The sequence below is a fragment of the Protopterus annectens genome, chromosome 12.part0 (assembly GCF_019279795.1).
Source record: "Protopterus annectens isolate FY-2018-M chromosome 12.part0, PAN1.0, whole genome shotgun sequence".
NCBI classification, from domain to species: Eukaryota; Metazoa; Chordata; order Ceratodontiformes; family Protopteridae; genus Protopterus; species Protopterus annectens.
Window position 1 is genome coordinate 313,716,811 of NC_056746.1, and position 21,528 is coordinate 313,738,338.

General features: G+C 40.3%; 1 protein-coding gene across 6 annotated transcripts in view; it reads left to right on the top strand.

Moving 5' to 3' along the window:
- Positions 1 to 4,920, top strand: part of STX17 (syntaxin 17) — a 1,023,817-nt gene extending 1,018,897 nt beyond the window's left edge. For all 6 annotated transcript variants that reach the window (XM_044089383.1, XM_044089380.1, XM_044089379.1 and 3 more), the window contains one exon: positions 3,766 to 4,920. In XM_044089383.1, coding sequence (XP_043945318.1) covers positions 3,766 to 4,017 — 252 coding nt within the window. In that variant the 3' untranslated portion in view covers positions 4,018 to 4,920. The remainder of the gene's footprint in view (positions 1 to 3,765) is intronic.
- Positions 4,921 to 21,528: the final 16,608 nt, after the last annotated feature.

The window sequence follows — 21,528 nt, forward strand, 5'->3', positions numbered from 1 at the left end:
TCTAATATTAATCCTTGATAAGGAAAGCAATCTGTAACCTGCAGTCCAAATATATTCTTGGCATCTTCCCATTCTCTCATCTTTCCCTCTCTAGTTATTTGCTCCTCAACACCTTGGTTCCTTTGCCAATTTTCTCCAATAAATTATAGCCACCTCTTTAATTTATGAGGTATTTGATGGTGTCTGTGGGAACTGGTTGGAAGGAGAAATGTTGATGGAGGGCATTTGATTGTGTAGGTACATGATCAAGAGCTTGATTAGTCAACGGATTGGTTAATGATAGTTAGCTATGGTGTTATTTTTTTTTGTGTATTTGGGTTTGGATCTGCTGCTTGTCATGGATTTAACAGTTTGACTGAGGCCCTTAAAAATTTTGGATTGCTAGAGTGTGTGTGTGTGTGTGTGTGTGTGTGTGTGTGTGTGTGTGTGTGTGTGTTTTGATTGGATGAGTAAAAGGTTTTATCTTTGGTGATATTTTTTTGTTAGGTTTCTTAGTTATCTATATTCTGTGAAGTTGGAGCCGTTTTATTTTGTCCAGACCTTCTAGGCTTTGTCTCTTTGTTTCAAGAGTTGTTTAATTGCTAAGGATAGCCATGTAGCAGGGTTGGCTTTGAATCTTTTTGGTCTGAGGAGAAGTAGGGTGTTAGAACACCTAGGATGATTTCATTGAACTCGGAGACAGCATCATCTATGTGGAGAGTCTTGTGTCTCACACTAAAATTCCTTAACTGGATCAGTAAAAGTGTCTTCATGAAAAATTGTATGTTTTCTTACCAGGCTGTAATTTTGGGACTATTGCTTTAGTGCCTTATGGTGTAGTTTGGTAAGTGATCACTTAGTAATCTTAGTGAAACGATTTTATTTGAACAGGATCCTAGGAGCCATTGGAGGGTTGATTGTTTGGCTGTGTCTTTGTTATTGTAGGTCTCCAAAATGTAATAACTAGAAATACGTAAAAAATATTTATTAAGCGTTCAAAATAAAAATACACTTTTCGTCAAGTACACCCTACCTAACTTCCTTAGATAGATTCATCAGATAGCCAGCTCACAGTGAGGCACTTAATTTAAATCTAGTCTCGAGACACTTGCAAGAACCTACGTGATTTCTATTTGTTCGCTGTTGTTAAAACCATACATTTATGTCTACCTAGTCGTGTTCGTGTGAGCAGTTGAGTGGTTTTCTTCAGTTTGTCTATGTCTTTGTTATATTTAATTGGTGTAGTTGGGTGGACTTGTGCAGATGTATGTTATTGTTTGAACATTTTCAGATTGTATGTTTGCCAGTGTGTATTAACATGACCCAGTATTAGGCTTTATGAGGGATTTTTGATGAGGCTGAGCAGAGAATATCTTTTTGTTTTAGCATTGTTAATTCAGGGTATATATACTCACACCCATGATCACAATTGTCTTGTGAGTGTTTGATTTTTAGCATGGTTAGAAGGATTTCTAAGATAGAGAAACTTGGCATGGAGTGGGGGGAAAAGGGAAATGTCTAGGGTGTTTTTGTAGAAAATAACGACATTGCCAGTTTTTTGTTGCCCCTGTCTAATCTGGTAACATTAAAGCCTGGTGGGGCAATTTCTTCATTTTTTTTGTTTCCTGGGGGAGCCATTTTTATGTGCCAACTGGGATGTGTTGAATGTGTAGTACTATCTGTGTATACATTATAAATATTTCATTAATTGGTCTGGTATAGATTAAGGTGGGGTGGAACAGTGGGTGAGGTGGTATCTATAAAGGAGCTATGCAGATATGCTGTCTGGTGCAGTATTACAGAGTTGCATCACTGTATGTACGATTAATACCTGTTAATTGTGCTAATGGGCTATCATCTGTGTTGCACTAGTGTTTTTCTGTTGTAGGGAGTCTGGAGCCATTCAGCTGACTGCATTTTGTCACAGTCTTGGTTTTCAGCACTTTAACAAGAACACAAGTACTTTAAAGTAATTGCTTGGGATGGTTTTCACCCTGTAGATGCAGATACCACAGAGTTAATATAATTACTTTTAATGATGCTGGGAGTAGAGCCTCATCTATGGTGGGGCAGTTACCCACCACCACCCAGTAGGAGGACACACTTTGCTAATGTTTACTCAGCTGAATTTCTGATCACTTTTATCAGATGAAAGTACATTTGAACAAATAATCTACTAAGTGGATCCTTCTGTTTAGTGGAGGTTGAAACAATGCAACACTTAGAGTAAATGAGTTAATATTCCAGATTATAAATCAAAAAAGTCCTCACACTCCTCAAGTGCCACTGTTATATAATGTCTGAGACAAATATTTGAGAGCTGCAAAAAAGCGGGATGCAGAAAGTGTGTGTATTGATGCCAACTATATCTGTGCCCTGGTTCTATAAAAGATATGTTATTAACAGCCTAACAGGATAGTCACTGGCTGTTCATATGCATTGCCAATAAACAAGGTTATCAAACAGGTTGTGGTCATTTGGGAGTGGAGATATTTGAATGCCTAAGGGCAGTTGCCATTGTGTCTTTCTTCAGGAACAGGGATGAGGATGTGCTGGGCTGTAGCCCTTCTGGAATCAGAGCTGGTCTCACATGACTTCACTTGTAGTTCATGGTGACTGGACATTACTGCAAACTCCTCGTTTACACTGTGATATGAAAATGATAATAAAAAAACTCCCAAGCAAGTACTATCAGACAGTCCCCATGTGGCACCTGTGCCCTAAGCCCATCAATCTGCCATAGTGGTAGGCACTTTAATCAGCCTACCAGTCTTCAGCCCCTGTCCGTGGTGGCAAGTTTGTCATTTCCACATCTCAGAGAGGTCTTGAAAAATACATGTTGGGTGCTCTGAAGCAAGGAAAGTACTAGGCCTTGTGAAGGCATACAGGACAATGGCATATTCCAACTTACATTTTTTTTTTTTTGATTAGCAAAGTCTGCAAACAAATAATGTATTCTTGAGCAGCACAACTGAAATAGGAACTATTAATATAGGGTATATTTTATTCCAAATTTGGGATAAGGACTTTGAATCCACCAGTTGTCTATGATCCTATGAGCTGGTGGAAGCCTGTTTACAGTAAAAGCAGGATGGAATGATGCCCAGATAAAAATGTTTGCTTCATGTACTGATACCTGTTCAAGAAAACCAAATTGAAAATGCATTCCTGTTTCATTATTTCTCACAGACTCAAAATATTGCTGTACAATTCTTTTGCCAGTGTCACTATGTTAAATATTGTTGACCTTTGAATTTAAAGCAAAAGGTTAGCGCCCTGTATGGAGAGGGTACTTTAGAAGCCAGGACATTTGAAATGAACAAGTCAACAGCTTGCACAGTTGCTGCCTTATGAAACAGTGATTACTTTCTGTTCCCCACAAGGGAAAGGGAGGGGGCATTTGCAACCTGGGAAATAAGTTTTAAGGATCTGGATTTGTATTTTCAACATGCGGTATTGCATTAAAAACCAAAGGCTTTCAATATTTTCATACATGCTATTAGTCGTATTAACTGATGCAGCTGGAATGTTGTGTTGCAAAAAGTTTCCTTTCCATTGCTGATGCTTTTAGTGTGATCCAAACTCATAAGTTAATGATGTGTTGTTTAAGAGCATGCTATCAAAGATCCTTGACCATTTTCAGCAGCTGAAAACATAAAAGTGATTTTTAGGTGCATGGTATATGTTGTCATTTTCAGCAGCTGAAAACAGAAGGTGAGTTTAGGCTACATGATAATATAGTGTTTTCTAAAGCTCATTTCTGTCATTTTTTATCCTTCTTTTCAGGCTTCAAAGTACAAGCTGGCTGTTCTGCCTGTGGCAGGTGCACTCATTGGTGGAGTGGTAGGGGGTCCCATAGGCCTGCTGGCAGGCTTTAAAGTGGCAGGGGTTGCAGCTGCAGTTGGAGGAGGAGTGTTGGGCTACACAGGTGGAAAGCTGATTCAGAAGAAGAAAAGGGAAACAATTGACCAGGACTTAAAACAGCTGTCTTCAAGCTGTCCGGATCTGAAAAGCCCAACTGTTAAGAATACCAGTTAGGAAACAAATCTTCAGCCATTGGTCTTGATGGCTTCAAAGGACAGTAAGGTGGCACATTTGACAGAGAATGATGTTTTATACATACCTCTGTATAAGAAAAGACTAGCAGAACATAAGTCCTACATTGCTTTATGAAGTTTTTTTTTGTTACTACATCAATCAATGCACTATACTGAAAACAAGGCTGTAAATTCATGATGACAATGATGCAGTGTTTGAAATGAAAACTGAATTATGACATTTAGCTGTTGATAATCTGTACAAGACATATGTAGTTATATCTGTCCAGTGCCATGTGCTGATGGCAAAATGAACACTACAGTATATTCTAGTTTTCATGTTACCTGAACTTAGTACATCAGTTAACTGTTTCAATCAGTAAGGTTTTCCTTGTAGAGCAGATACTTCTGTGCTAAACTGATTTCAGAGGTTTGTGCAACTATTCAGAAGTCTCATAAAAATGCTACCAAACTGTGGATATCATTTATGTAGTGTCAGATACAGTGTTGAAAACAATATACATACAGATGTTCAGAACCTGCATACAAGTAATGCCAAGTCCTGTAATCACTGGGCACCTGTTTGTTCTTATGATGCTTAATATGGTTATGCAAATCAAACCTCATTTTATGAAAATAGAATAAACCATCATATTTCAGTCTGAAAACTCCCAAAACAATATAAATAAAATGCAGGTATTTAGACAGGCACAATGTATTTGCAAGGAAAGTGAAATGGTAATATGCACTTTTGCACTGTATGTTTGTGTACCTGAAACTGCATTTTTATTTCATAAGAATTTTTTAAAAAAACATTTTAATTAGACTTTTGTGTATAATTCTGATGTACTTCTTGCAAAGTTGTGGTTGAAATACAAATAAAATAAAATCTGGTACATTTAAAGATTTGATACATGTGCTACTTGCAAGTTGAGATTTAAGATGCTGTATTGCATACAAGTAAAGGATATAGTGAAGCAAGCAGAATGGTAGCCCTGGTTTGTCCAAGTCTCTGATTTAAACTCAAGATCCTGCTGAGAGAGAGAAGGCTGGACTGTGTTGTATCATAGACTTTTTCTTGAAAGTTTGAATAGCAGTGTTCACATATCAGCAGTTATCTTCTTTCTGAAATTGTAAGATTCATTCATCCATGTACCAGATGGCCTAAAGACACAGAAAAACAGCAGTGCCATGATGATGAGAATATGCTGCTTAGAGTTCTGATTTCTTCATGGGGACTGTTTTCATTGTTACACTCTGCATTCATCCATACCTCCTCCCTTCAACAATGCAGACCTGATGTTGACTACTGCCTAATTGCTAGTGCCTAATTTCACCCCCCCCCCCCCACCCACCCAGCAGAAGGTTTAATCCAGTTTTGTGAGGAAGGAGCAGTTGAAATGTTCATCAGTTCTGGATAAAATATTAAGTAGATGTGGTAGTCAGCAGTAGGCTTAAGATCCTTGCGTTAGTTTCACATATGCATACATGTTGGTAATGATGTGTGCAGTACATAAAGAAAACCTTTCTGCTGATTTTCTTTGTGGTTTATTTTTGCTTCAAGACTTTTTCCTTTTATCAGTGTGTTATTGTGGTAGCATACCAGGCACATGTGCTTCTTGTAATTGGTGATCCATGAGTAATATCTGGTTAAGTGACTTGATCAGAGTCACACAGTTGGCAAATGAAGGCTGAGGGGTTCAAACCCAGGGCTACAGGATGAAGCTGATTAGGAGCTCATAGCCTTAGTCATCTGCATTAAGCTTCCAGAATAATTTTCTGTGTTGACAGCATTAGAATTCAGCTTAAGGGTTTAGCTAATTTATTTATTTATTTGTTTATTGACATTTGTTAACCGGGTTTGTCCAACTGGGCTTGTGGCTCATTTTCAGTGGAGACCCGAGGAGAAAAGCTCCAGTAGTACATTTTAAACAAGTACAATTTTAAACAATATTGATATAATAGCAGTTATAGCAAAAAGATTCACGTGTTGGGTTACATGCATAAAGTTAAAGTTGCATTAAAAAGAAGCTAGGTAACAATTTTACATTGATATAGTTAAACAGGTCAACAATAAAAATGTTTTGTGTGTATAAAATTATGCAAATGCATAGTAGACACATTGGAGAGAGAAGTGTAATGAGGTACTAAGTATGGTCCTTTTGAGGGTACATAAAGGGACTTTATTAATTCTGTGACTATTCTATTATGTCAGATGAAAGATGGGAGGCGGTGTGCAGGGAGCCTCCCTTAAGGAAATTTTGTTTCACTGAGCAGCATCATATAAATGTAAGCCTCTGGTGCTAATGGTCTTAAAAGAATTCCACTGACTTATGCCAAGCATCAGTTTGTTGGTTCTAGTATAAACTTACTGACGCAGTTTCATCTTTGCAGACAGTACTTACATGGAGAAGGACAGTATTCTTCTGCAAGTGCTGCCTTTGTTATTGTAAACTATAGTTTTTAACATAAACAAATATAGATTCACTCTGATTGTTTTAGTATAACTGCATTAAGATGTATGAAGGGCGGGCATTAGATTACTGGGTTCTTCTTTTGCTAACCAAACTTGCTGCCTTTCTGCTCATCTAGCTTTCCCAAATGTATGATTGGAGTCTAGCAACAGGTCATCATTTTCAAGTGGGGCACATAGCTTATTCCATCATCAGGAGATTTCTAGCATGTTACACTCACGGATGTCATTAATGGTTCATTGGTGCATTTTGATTTCACTGTGTATTGTTTTGTATTCATCATAAAGGCCAAAAGGTCATTGCTGCAAGAATGTAATGCTGATAGGGTACGTCCATAAGGCAGATATTCTTTTCCACATTCAGATGTCCCTCTAATCTTGACGAAGTATACTTTCAAGTCGTGGCTATTAGGGGTAGGCTAGCTTGTAATAGCTTACACACTTCATGCTTCATGCATGATTCAGTTTCTTTTTGTGACTTCAAGCATAATTCTTCAATTAGTTTGTTGATTTCCTAGACCTAGTCACTTTTGCCAGTCAGTGCATATTTTAACATCTCACTTTGGCATATAGCAAGATTTTTTTCACACACACACATATATATATATATATATATATATATATATATATATATATATATATATATATATATATATAAAATGACTTTAATGTCCGATTTTCTGTAATTAATGAGGTCTTCCACAGAAGTTACTAGTAATTGCCATTTTAGTTGTCTTCTGTCTCTTGAGGATTTCCAAAACCAGTATTAATTTATCTTAAGGAAGATTTTGTAACATATTGAACAAAAAATTTTAAGATGCAATATCTAAGGCTTTATATCAGACCACTGCCAACAAAAGACAGTTTGTGTGTCTAGTTTGCTTGATGCACAACTTGTATCTCACAACTATGACCCTCCCCATTTGCCCCTTCCACATATCCTATGCCATCTTGAAAATGTCTTTCAGGTTACTACATACTGTCACTCTTAAGCAGTGCTTACATAGGTTAAGATTGAATCAAGCTCCGTCTATCACTGTAGCGTAGAACCCTCACTGTGGTTCAAGAGGCCCAAATTCAAATAGCAACTTGGGCATTTGAGGAGCTGGCAGGGGAAGATGATAGTGAGCAGCCATTGCCAGATTGCCCATTTGGGGAGGAGGTGATTCTGGCTCGCCACTTGGATTATACCTAAAGAGAATACTAAGTGTTATGCCTATAGAGTTTGTGCCTAGTGAACATGCACTGCCAGGTACAGTTGAACAATAAGCTGAGGAGATTCAGCATGAGTAGGCATATTTTCCCTCAGAGGGAGCACATACCAGATCTCGAGAGAACTGCTGAAGGGAAGGGAATGTGATGTGCCTAGGAAGAGGGGAACTTTCACTATGGAATAAGTAAGGTGGCCTGGTCCTTACCATTCAGTTATTGCCATTGGGGAGCAGATAGGCTAGTGGGGCTTCCTGATAAGGAGTTATGAAACCAAAGAGCTATTGTTTAGCCCAGGAATAACCATTTCCAACCTTCTCAGGAGAAATGGACCAATTGGTTAAACACTGCACACCACTCACCCTTGCTGCCTTTTAGTAAACCCTGTTCATTAATGCTTTTTCTTTACTTGTTCTCCATACAGCACTCCAGCAGCAGCAGCTTTGCATGGGATGAATATGCTGCTGAGATAGCCTAGTCATCAGCATAAGCTAAATGATTTTTCATGGTTCACCTTGTTGCCCACTGATGTTGGTATTACCACCCTGAGACAACTGGCTGATAGTCATCTTACAGAGCAACTCTCCCAAGCTATTATACCCAATTTGCAGAACCTTGTGCTTGTTTGCAGTAAACCTCATCTGGATATCACTTTTCCATCAGTCTTTGCAGATCTCTTGTCTGTTTTCCCCTGTGTTCATAACCATCATCCCTAATTTAGTGTAATCTGGAAAACAGTAGAGCTGATGATTCTGTAGGGGTGGTGTATATGTGACTCTAGTAGTTATTGTCCCATTAGCTTCTGTTATCTGTAAAATCATGGAATGGATCTTAGTCATTCTCAACAACTCTAAAACTGGCAATGTACAAACACTTGACCATAGTCAGTGTGGTTTTGTGAAGGAGTATGTCTTGCTTAATTTGGTTGACTTTTTTGAGGGTGTGACTGAAGGCTTTGCAGGGTAGAGGCCATTCTGTTCATATTGCTTAAATCAACCTTGCCAAAAAAAGGCATTGTTGATAAGCTTACCTTCTTAAATATTAATTCCTATATTACTTGATGGATTGCTAATTGGCTGTGGTCATGCATATAGCTTGAGAGATGGTGGTACCTTTTCATCTAATAGGTTAGTCAGTGATACTGTCCTCTAGGGCTAATTATTGGGCCCCCCTTTTTGGCATTTTCTTTTATGTGAAGAGAGTCATCCAATATTTATGGCTGGCTAAGTTTGCATAGAACTGTAACCTAGTTGTCATTATAGATTCCCCTCTTCAATTCTTATTATAGCTAAAAAAAGCTACATATAGTTAGTAACTGGTGTTCAAACCATGATCTACACTTAAATAAAAAAAAAAGTACTGTATTTGCATCTAGGAGACATATTCTCCCAAAGTTCAGACTTACAGGCAGTATTCAAAGCATTTGGACACCTTCAACACGATTTGTACTACAGACGTCCCACAAGACCATGCCAATATAAAAGTAGACAGATGGGCAACAAAATTCAGAGCTTTCTTACATTGAAGATACCAGTCAGAAAAGTCTTCATTGCATCTTCAGTAGTTTAGCAGTTGGCAAGTTCAACATATTGGAAAGATAAGTACACTACTGGGGACTGTCCTTCCATATTTCTTTGAAAATTTGTGGTGATCATTGCTTATGTCTAGGAGAAAGGGAAACTGTGTGGAAGGCAGATTCTGGATAGAGGACAACACAGCTTTTCATTTTTGCTTAGGAGAAGAAAACAACATCCAGTCATGCTCTATTCATTTATCTTTTACCCACCAAAACAATTAGAAGTCTGTTTTGCTCCCTGAAACTTTAAATGGAAAACAAATGTCTTAAAGCCCAACCCAACTGACTATGGATTCAAGTGCTAATACCTCAGATGTCTGTAAAAAGAACTCTGATAGAGAGGCCCCTGAAATGACTTCTGCTGTATCCTGTCTTTTCCTGGTCACAACAAACTACTCCAGTGCAGCCATGTCAGAGCCCTCAGACTTTTCATCTGCTTCTTCAGACCCCAATGGTACTGCTTCTCAGGATGCTGCTGAGAGATGGGCGGTCTAGCATGTCTACCAGGGCTGGGTTTACACCTGCTTTTGAGAAGGGAGAACCACACTTTATCTCAGAAAGGTCTGATGGTGTCCCGCAGATATTAGTTAGAGAAGAGGTACCTGGCAATTGTGTAAAAGTCCATATGTCTGAGTCTACTTAGATCTTCTATTTAGATACTCTGAATCTTCTATTTAGATACTCTGAAAAAAAGAGTCAGAAGGTTAAACACCCTTCTCCTTTCACTGTCCCTCCTTGAAAAGAAACCAGAGAGGAATGGTTTTCATTTACTAAAGCTCTTTCTAAGCCATTTCATTCACTTCAGGCTGCTTCCCCAGCTTCTTCCCATTTAAAAAAAGAAAAGAACTCCTTTTTCTTTGGACATTAATACTGACATAGAGGAAGTTGGGCTGAACTATGCTTCCCATGTGTCTTCACCTGTATCATTTGAATAAGAATCTGAAGAAAACATTTATTTAGATTCTTCTGTAGAAGAAATGTCATTTTCTGACACAATGGTGAGGATGTAGGATTTATTTCAATGAGATCAAAAGGAAATTTCTGATACTGAGAGGAGATATTATGAACTTTTACAGGCAGAATCCCCTAAACCTTTGGCTGTCCATGCATTTAATGCTGATTGTGCTTCTTTTGAGAGTCAAGCTCCTATTACTAAGAAGCCAGACTTTACAAGGTACCCTCAAGTACATAGGTCAGGTACAGACTGATTAACAGACAAGAAACATATCTGTTATTTCTTTAATAAAAGTCTCTGACCGTAAACCACTTTCTACCTGTACTCCAGTACTCTCAGACAAGGATGCCAAAGCACTTCCAACAGATATGGCAAGCAGGTCTCTTCCACCATAGCTTTTACTACAGTCAGTTGTGAAGTACCCATCTAAATATCTTTTGGCAACCTTTGCTGACATGAATAGTGCAGTTGCATTTCTCAGTCACACAAATCATCAAACATTCATTGAGATGTAAGCTGTGGATGCAGTATAAAGAGCTGCAGCAACTAGATCGGTTTCATGCAGATATGCATGATTAAGATCAATAAACCTTTCTGAGGATGTCAGATCTCCATTTCTTAATACTCCATTTGATAAGGAGGTTTTATTTGGCACCTTATCTGCTAAAGTAAAAAAAAAAAGTTAAGAGGAGAAAACTGAACCAGGGGGGTCAAGCAAATGTTGTAATTCTCTTTCCCCAAATATAGCAGAAATTACCCTTCTAGCCCTGGAACATTTAAACAATTCCAACAAAAGTCATGAAAGCAACAATACAGAAAGAAATAGCATGGCAACTCTAATAAACAGGAGGGGTACCACAGGCCCAATTTCTGTCTAGGAAAAATGACTGACTTCTTAAATCTACACATCAGGATTCCAAAACTCAAAATGCACACCCTACATCCACCCTCGATTCCTCCTCTAAGTTTCCTGGTAACAGTGGACGTAAAAGATGCTTATCACCATATTCCCATTCACAGAAATTTCAGATGATTTTTTGTTAAGATTTTGTGTTTCTGATTTACATTTTCAATTTTCTTCTGTGCCATTTAGTCTTTGCACAACCCTAAGGATATTCACAAAGTGTCTAGCACCAGTAGTTACTTTTGAAGGTTGCAGGGAATTCACATCTGTCTTTGTGGATGGCTGTCTTATTTTTGGATTATCTAAACTGATAGTGGTCTCTCCTGTTTGTAAGCAATCTCTTTCAGAACTTAGATTTGCACCTCAGCCTGGAAAAAAATCATCTCTCATTCCTTCCATGGAGTAACATTGGTGCCTGCTACAAACTTCTCAAATGTTGGCATACCTGCTTCAATGAAAAGTAACCTTTTACCTGGAATATTTTCTTCAGTTTTTGCAGAAGCAGCCAATTACAGCAGTGGAGTACCTCAGATTTGGGATACATGGCCTCCACTGTTTTCATTAATCCTGCCAAGGTATACATGAAAAAAAAGTGGTTCTCAAATCTGTGTGGACCCAACACCAACATCCTGGGGTTCTCAAATCTATCTGGACCCAGCACCAGCATCCTCTATTTTTTCAAATTCCTGTGCTAAATTTTGTCAGGAAAGCCAACTGCTTCTGAATCTATGCTTTCCAGTTCGTACCTCAGCCTCTTCACAGTCTGAAATTGTGGATGCCTCAGACTTGCCTGGGGAGCTTTTTCCAAAGGATTCAATTTAGGGTCTATGGCGCCATCATTTCAACAAGAAATATACAAACTTCAAATAAATGATGGAAGTAGTAAATGCAATAAATACACTGAATCATCTGTGAACTCCAAGACCTTGTTTGATAATCTAGATAACACTGTAACGTGGTACATAAGAGGGTACCAGGTTTTAGCCCCCCACCCCCACCCCATGCAGACTAACCATAATAGCCAGGGAACTTGTAATTCAACACAATCTACCCTACAGTTTGCTTACATTGTGTCAGGGATTTTTTTTAAAGCAAGCAATAGCTTTATTAAATTATCACAATGGAAATAGATAAGCATACATTTATATAAATTAAAACAAACCATATTGACATAATTTTAGTTGCAAACATTATACATCACTTATGTATTCAGACATTATCAGTCAAGCATTACATAGCTCATTCAGATCCTGCTTTCTTTTAAACCTCATTCCTCCTCTGCATGTATTGTTCCCACAATTCTCATTTTTTTTGTATGTAATTTGCTCCTACCCTTTTATAAAGATCCCAGTAACAGTTGTATTACTATATTCACTACTTCTAGCAAATGTGGTTTAGACTTTGATTTCCGTTTTCTAGTAATTGCTTTTTGGGCAGCCACAGTAATTAGACTTAGCAAGGCCTTACTATGTCTAGGCAATTCCAATTCTGTATCATAGCTCAAAAAATCATTTTCTTAGTTACTACAGTTTGCTCTTCCAGTATGTCTTACAAAGCAACTCATTACACTCCCAGAAAATATGCTCCCAATTACCTCTTTTTTTACCCATCACACCTCCAACATTTTATATCTACCAGAGGAAAAATTCTTTGGAGTCTACTTGGGATATAAACATGCCTATGTAAACCCTTCCAAGCAAAGATCCTAAATCTTCTAGACTTTGTTTCATATTTAGGAGACATATGTATATCCCCCATTGGCTCTTTGTGAATTGTTTTGCTAATCTCTCTTCCCAATCCTTTCTAAACTCTTCTGATTGATTCTTATAGTTGTCATGCAATATTATGTACCCTCTACTTGTATTCCTTTTTTAACAACAGCTTCTGTTCTAGATTCTACTAAAAACTCTACCAGTGATTTTTTTTCCCTTAGGATCCCTCTATTTATTTCTCTTTGCCAAAAGTCTGATATCAGTCCTTGACAGGAAAGGCAGTCTCTAGCCTGCAGTCCAAATACATTCTTAGTCTCTTCCCATTCTAACATCTTTTCCTCTGTAATTATTTGCTCCCAATAACTTGGTTCCTCTGCCAGTTTTCTCCAGTAAATTCCAACCCCCTCTTGTATATTGTATGTGTCCGTAATTGTAGTCATTGGCAGAAGCACCTTTCCCCATTTCCATGCTGGCTTAGTTCTTAGAATGCTTTCTGCTATTTTATGAATGTAATATTCTGTATGGTTATTGTTCTCCTTAAGGATCTGCATCCAAATTCCCAGTCTCTTCTTATTTCCTGAGCTTCATCATCATCCCTTTCCACTTTGAATTATAGGTTTCTGCTTGTGCTGTGTATAGGAAATTTAACTGTGTAGCTTTGCAATACCCCATCAGATTGGGTAATCCCAAACCCCCTTGCTCAGTTGAAAGAATCAGCCTATCCCACTCCTTCCAGGAAAAATTCTTCAGTTCTTTATTAATTGCTATCCACACCTTCTCCTCTGGTCCATAAAAATATGCCTGGCCTGTGTATAAAACCAAAAAGACTAAAAACATTTTAACTGCTTGTATCTTGTTATCTATGTCCATATAAAAGAGTTTCCATTTTCACAGTTTTTGTACTATCTTTTGTTTTGTCTCTTCCCATAACTCCTTAGCTGCCACATTAGAGTCCTTTTTAATCCATACTCCTAAGTACTTCATTGTATCATGTCCACATAAATATGGATATTGCTCAACCAATCTGTGTGTGGGTAGATAATTTGCAGCTATTGTCTTTGTTTTAGCTTAATTTTGTATACTGAAAAAGTAGGAAACTATCTCAAAATTTTCCACAGCACTGAAATATCCCTTTCTGTTTTTATTGGGTATAAAATATCATCATCTGCAAACAGAGCAAACTTTTCTTGACTGCCATGCCAATTATATCCTTGAATTTCTGAGTCTCTTATTTTCTTTGCCAGTAGTTCTAAATATAGTGTAGATAACAAAGGGGAAATAGGACACCCCTGCCTGGTTCCTCTGTTCAAACAAAAATTATCAGAGAGGAACCCACTCACTTTAATTTTCCGCTCTGATCTCTCATATATCCTCCTAACCAACCTTATCATTTTATCAGGGAATGCAAATGCTTCCATTGCCCTGATCATAAACTCCCAGCTTAATCTGTCAGATGCTTTCTCTGCATCAAGACCCACCAACAACAGTGGTATTTTCTTACATTCAGCTTCCCTCTGGATTATCAGTGTTCTGTTAATGTTATCAAATGTTTCCCTCCTCTCCACAAAACCAAATTGGACAATATATATCAATTTGGCATCACCTTTGCCATTCTTTTAGTCATTATAGACATAAACACTTTGTAGTCATGGTTTTGGATTGAAATGGGCCTGTGTGAAGCTGGATCTGATAGATCTTTACCCTTTAGGTATTACAGCCACCACTGCTTTCTTCCAGGATGTCATTACTTCTCCTCCTCTTAAAATACTGTTAAACAAAACCTTCCAGATCTTTCAGTTTTTCCCCTCCCAGCTTCCAAACTTCCACAGGAATACCATCTCTTCCTGGGGACTTCCCTGTGGATTGGTTATACATCACCATTTTTATCTCATCTCTTCCTATTCTGTTAGTAATTGAGCCCCATCTGCCTCCAACCTTGGCATATTTAATTCTTCCATAAACTTTTCCATTTGTACCTTTTCTTGATCAACATATTTCTCTGCATTATACAGACTTTCATAACATTTCCAAAATATTTCTAGTGCCTCTACAGGATCTCCTGTTATCTTCCTTGCCATAGGTTCCTAAGTTTGGCGACAATGCTTTCAACTTTCTGTTGCCTGAGTCATTGCGCTAAAAGTTTTGGTGCTCTGGTGTTATTATCAAAAAACACTTGGTTTACAGCAATCTTTCTAAAGCTAGTGCATATTATCAAGGTATTCCTTTATTTTCTGCTTAGCATTCTGCAGTTGCTCCTCCTCTTGCTCTGTGAGATTCCCTGTTCTGCAATACTTTAGCGTTTGTCAATCCCTCTAAGTAATTCTTGTTACTTCTTAACCATATCTGTCTTTCTTTTATTTCTTCCCTATTTTTAAACTCCACTTTAATTTTAACCCACTCCCTAGCTATATTTTCAGAAGAAATGTCTGTCTTCTCTAATAATTCCAGAATAATTTCTATGACCCATTCCTTAAATTCCTTTGTTTACAATAGATAGGTGGGAAAGTGCCATTGTCTCATTTTTATTTCATTACCCTGTGTTTTTATGTTATTATTGGCACATGATATGATACAATTATTGGATGTGTATCAAAACTTTCAATCAAGTGCACATGTTCCTGTGAAATGTAAGTTCTGTCTAGCCTACCCAGTTTTATATCTTGGGAAATATGTAAATTCACTCCAGACTTCTACTCCTGAATTCACGTCTTCCATGCCAAATAATTTCGTAAATTTCTTCAATAATCTGCCCTCATTTGTTATATTTTCCCTTTTGGGCCCCCCAGACACATCTTTACTCCTGAAAATCAAATTATATTCCCCACCTTTAAGTAATATTCCCTCCTGAAAACTGATTACTTCTCCCAGACATTTCTTAATCTCAGTTATACCAGTTTTAGATGGAATATAAATACATGACAGTGTAATCCTCCACCCTTGCCAGTAGGCCCTTAGTACTACAAATCTACCATTATTATCATTTTGCAATTAATGTAATTACTCCTGTTTTCCTTTGTCTCAGGTGTTCTGCAGAACAACCTTCCTGAAAACTTTTCTTTATCAAACTCACATGTTCATTTATTTCCAAAGGTGTCTCCTGTAGCACAGCTATTTGCACTCTACATTTTTTTAATATAGTTCACTACTCTTTCTTTTTTGTATGTATCCGTGAGACCATTAACATTCAAAGATAATATAGAAAGCATCAATATGTTAAAAAGTAATTCCCATCTTTTATTTGTAACAGTTTTTTTTTTTTAAGTATCAAGTCCCAGCTTTTGCATTACATGAACACATTAATATTTGGCAGGTTGATGTTTTATACAGTTGTTTCTTGATGTATCCATTTGAGCCTATGTCACATCTTACAAAAATTTTGTTTTATTGAAAGCCCTCAACCAAAAAAAAAAAAAAAAGTACACCTCTAAAACCTATTAACGTAATACAAAGCTATTTACCTCTTCAGATATTGAAGTTTTACCCTCCTAATAGGAACAATTCTCCCAAACTAACAGCCACACTTACAGACTTGGGTTAACCCAAAAGGACGGCTATCCATGCTAAGACCCATGGTATAGCCTGTGGTTGTACTAAGTGCTGCCTGATTTTGTCTTATCTTTATTGCGCTCCCAGAATGAGAAAACACTAAAATGCTTTCAGAAAACATTATTGCCTAGCCATTGAAAGAAAGCTATTAAAAGAAAGAAGCATTCTGTTTTTATTGCTCTTTATCACATTGTCTCCATGGGGTGGCCGCGGTGGTGCAGCGGGTAGCGTTGCTGCCTCACAGCAAGAGGTTCTTTGGTTTGATCCTTGGTTGGGGTGCCTTCTGTGTGGAGTCTGCATTTCCTCCCTGTGGTCGTGGGTTTCCTCCAGATGCTCCATTTTCTGCAGACATCCCAAAGGTGGATTAGACACTCTAAATTGGACCTAGGCATGAGTGCTTGTGTGTGTGTGCCTTCTGTGGGAGGTTGGGCGCCGGGCTGGCAACTCAACACCGTAAAACTCCACTGCCAATCATGAGCAGACAGGTGATCCGCTGTGGTGACCCCTAACCGGGAAAAGCTAAAAGAAGAAGATCACATTGTCTCCATGGAGACATAAGAACCAGATACAGAGTTGCTTCTACAAGTGTCTATTTACTTATTTATTTCCTAGAGAAAAGCTTTATTGCATTCAATGTTCTTTTTTATTTATATGCTTTCTCTTAAAACTTATTACTAGATAAAGCCAAGGGCCTTAATCCAGTCATTCCCCTATGCAAGGATGAGAAAAAGCATATCATATTTAGTGGTATAATGCTCTTTTGACCAGTCTTGTCTTCTTTTTTTTTTTTTTTTTTTTTACATTGCAGTGCCTACATTTCTTAAAACTAAAGGCAAAAGAGAAAAGAAGGGGAAAAACAGGGGCACCTGTTTACTTTAGTATCCCCATTACACTTGAAAATAACTGAAAAAACTTTATAGCATGTAGATGATATCATACAGTATAAAAATATTGCTGTTAAGAACAACATTTGTTTTACTTACAGCTAACTCTGTCCCTCCTCTTCCCCTCATCTAAGTGTTCCTCCAACATATGAAGTAGGGCATATGCTTTAGAGTCACCTACGAGTTTAACAAAATCAAAAAAGTCCAATATTTCCGGGTTTTCTTGTCCTGTCATGTTTCACAAATATAATTAATGCTTTGTAATCTCACATTTGTTTGTTAATTTCCAAGTTGCTGGTTTTATTCCTGTTTATCTCAATCTCTCAACTTCTGTCTCTGCTTCATTTCCAATGTAATATTGGTTCTTCTTGTCAACTATTGCGCTTTTTTCTCTCTCTCAAATATTTTCTGTTAAACATTAGAAAAGGTTTCACTGGCACAGTCTCTCTGTGGTCTTTATTATAAGAACAAGAAGAAGCAGAATCTCCTTTTGTTTCCCAGCTCACTCTGTTAGACAAACGTTTGTATTTCCTCCTTACCATGTTCTGCATCAAAAAAGGATTTTTGTCCCGACAGAAAAGAATATTTTGAAGATAGCGGGATACAGCAGTTTGAATCTTATGCCTGCTTCTCAACATTCTTTGATTAGTAGAATAAATTGACTCCTGTTCTGCCTGGTGTAGATTGAGTAATAATTTTCCGCAAACACACTGCTGTCTCCCACTTTTAGTACTTTGTCCTTCTGTCACAGTTTTGTCAGAATCAATTCCTTCTGCTGGTAAGATTGTATCTTTACTATTAAAGGTCTAGGTTGCTTTCTCATGGCCGGATTTGGAGCATACACACAATGTGCCCTTTCGATTAACAACTCCTATGGTGGGATACCAGTCCAGTTGTTTTTGGTACTTTCCTAAAATTAATACAGTCTGTTTCTTCCAGCTTCTCTGGCGCAGCAGAAAATCTCAGGTTTTCCCTATGTGCTATGTTCTCTAATTCTATTATTTTTTGAAACATCTCTTCTTGAGCAGTCTCATATTCAGTCAGCCTCTCTGGGCCGAGAGCCGTGCTTCGGATCCGAGGGGGCCAGTGTGTCTTCGGCTCCATTTCGGTCGGAGCACACTTCCCTCTCGGGTCTGAGAGCTTCGGCTCTGATGCCAATCCCCGCGCCGGATCTGAGCTTCATTTCAGCCTCTGATTTTATAGATCTGAAGTAGGTAACTTCATTTGATCATCAACCTGTGGGTATCTGATCCGACCCGGATCCAATCCGGCAGCTTTCCAAGCTAGAGATCCGAGCTCCAAGCTCCTCCCCCTTACCCATAATACCCTGCTACCTCCTTCCAATCATCAGATCTTGTTTGCCGCGGCTTTGCCAGGCACGAGTTTCTCGAGCTCCTAGCGTTAAGCGATTGTAAGTAGATTTTTTTCTCAAAATCTTTCTTAGCTTTTGTGTGTGTGGATAGTATAATTCCCTAGTTTAAACCCCTGAGTTTTATGCTCGTAGTTTAAAGCTTAGTAAACCCTTCCCCTTAGGTGTTTGTGTGAGTGCGTGTGTGTTTTAGTTTAGAAATCATGGCCGAGGCCCCAAAGGCCAACTTTTCTAAGTGCACTGAGTGTGGCCATAAGCTTTCCCCAGTGGATGGCCACACTCAGTGCGTCCTCTGCCTAGGGATACCACATTTGTCATCGGGCTGCCAAATATGCGCAGCCTTTAACCCCCGGGCCCTGAGGGATAGGAGGAATAAGCTGATTCTGGCGGGTCTCCTACCAGCAGAGTCGGCTTCCTCCTCCTCCTCCTCTCCCTCGGTGGCTACAGCCATGGCTGCGGCTGTTCAGCTTGCTGTCCCCTCTCCCCTGGCTGGGACTCAACTTCCCACTTCTTCCCAGGGAGAGAGGGACTCAAAAAAAGACAAGAGAGAGAGGAGAGGGAGACAGAGGGAGAAAGGCATAGAAGCCACAAGCAGCGGGCTGACTCGGCCCCGCCTGCTAACCTGCTCTCCTCACCCCAGAAGGTCTCTGGGCCTTCCTCCCCTCGGCTCTGTTCTCCACACTTCTCACCGGAGCCAGAGGAGGAGGCCCGACCATCAAGGTCATCGCGGCGGCCTTCCCGGCCAGCTTCGGCGGCCTCTAGGTCAACCCGTAGGCTCTCCGACTCTGATATGGACCGGATGATGCGTCTTTTCCTCCAAATCCAACTACAGATGGGAGTGCTGCTGCCTCCCCCCCTCTGGGAGGGAGTTCAGCCACACTTTTTGCCCCGATATCTCCTTCTTCGATCCACTATCGGGTTTCGGAGCCTTCGGATCTGAGGAGTCTTGGAGTCAGGGAGTAGGCGCCGATGGTTATCACTACCTCTACGCCGGCCATGCCCTCGAGTTTGTCGGATCCCTTTCGGATCCAAGCTCTCTGGGCCGAGAGCCATGCGTCTGATCCGAGGGGGCCAGTGTGTCTTCGGCTCCATTTCGGTTGGAGCACACTTCCCTCTCGGGTCCGAGAGCTTCGGCTCTGATGCCAATCCCCGCGCCGGATCTGAGGGTGTTAACCACGGAGTCCAGAGAGATCGGTTCACCCTCGGCTTTCGACGTGGAGAGGGTCCTCTCGAGAGGTTTGAGACCCCCTGCTCTTTCTTCAGATCCCGCCCCCACTCCCTTGCAGCTGGGCTTGTCTTCCATCATCCAGTCCCAGGGACAGCCTACATTGATTCCTCAGCCCGTTCCACTGGTGGAACACAACCCTGTTGGTGAGCCCTCCTTGGACAGTCCCACTGAGGAGGCCCCTCACAAACGTAAGTGTAAGAGGAGGCACTTGGACTCCCCTGAGTCCCTCACAGAAGACACCGATTTGGAGGAAGGGGAAGGTTCCCCCAGGTCACCCCCCGAGGAAGTCTCCTTTGGAGACATTATGGAGATGCTTCGCTTAAAGGGGGGGTGGTCAGCCCAAAAACCTTCCTCGGATGAGTCTGTGTTCCTGGAGGCATTCAACGCAGGCCCGTCTACCTCTTGGGTGTCCCCTCCGGCTGACCCCCTGGTTGACCTCATCACTACCAGGGTATGGAAGGAACCGGATACTGTAGAGCCAATCCCCAGGAGGTCAGATAGGATTCTTAGTCCCCCTGTGGATAGGACAGCTTGGAGTAAGGGTTCCCGGTGAATGCCATGGTGGTGGCGGCAGCCACCAAGAAGGAACTTGCCCAGGATAGTTCCTCTATCCATTCCCCTGATAAGGAGTCTCGGACGATGGATCGTATCAGGAAGTGGATGTTTGCTTCAGCTACCTTTTCCATAAGGGCGCTGAATTATTTGGCCCATGTAATTAGACTTCAGTGGGATCTGGTGAAAGAATACGCTGAGTCTCCCCCTGAGTCCATGTCGGCCGAGGACAAATGAACTTTCTCGGCTCGCATGGCTACTCTGAAATCTGTTTCAAACACGTCTATGCGGCTACTTTCCCATGCCACGGAGGGGGCCGCTAGAGCAAGCGGGTCTGGCATCGCCTTAAGGCGTCACGCCTGGCTCTGGCTTTGTGATTTTGCGGAATCTTTCAAGGCGTCCTTCGTGAACCCACCCTTCGGCTCTACCCTGTTTGGGAAGACTGTCCACGACACATTGGTTCAGAGCGAGAAAGACGGGAAGACGCTGTCTGCCATCGAAGTCCACTTCTCGGCTCCTCAAAGGTCCTTTTCCAGGAACCAGAGAGGACAAAAGAAGATGTGGTTTCAGAAGTCTCAGCAGTCCTGTTACGCTCCGGACCCTTCGTCCTTCAGAGGCAGAGGGGGACAAGGTGGATGCCGGCCCAGAGGCAGAGGGGGGGGCCGAAAAATTTTGGGTCTTGGGAACTTTTTTCTGACTGACCCATGCAGCAGCCCTGAGGAGTTGCCCGACTGCTCATCTCTGGAGGCAGTCAGGAGGCGTTTTTTGAAGCACTTGGCCCAATGGGAGTCCATCACAACAGACCGCTGGGTGCTTCGAATAATATCCAGAGGTTACTCCATCCCTTTCATAACCTGCCTCCTCAGTCGAGGCGCCTCCCCGATGTTCCACCCAGTCAGAGGGAGGCTGCTGCTTTAGAGGTAAAAAAGCTGCTAGAAAAAAGAGCCATCCAGCACGTCCCCCCAGGCCAATCCAGATTAGGCAATTACTCCAGGTTCTTTTTGGTGCCAAAAAAGATGGGGGACTTGAGGCCGATCCTCGACCTTTCAACAATGAACCTCGTCATTGCCAAGGAGTAATTCCAGATGGTCACGCTTCAGTCCA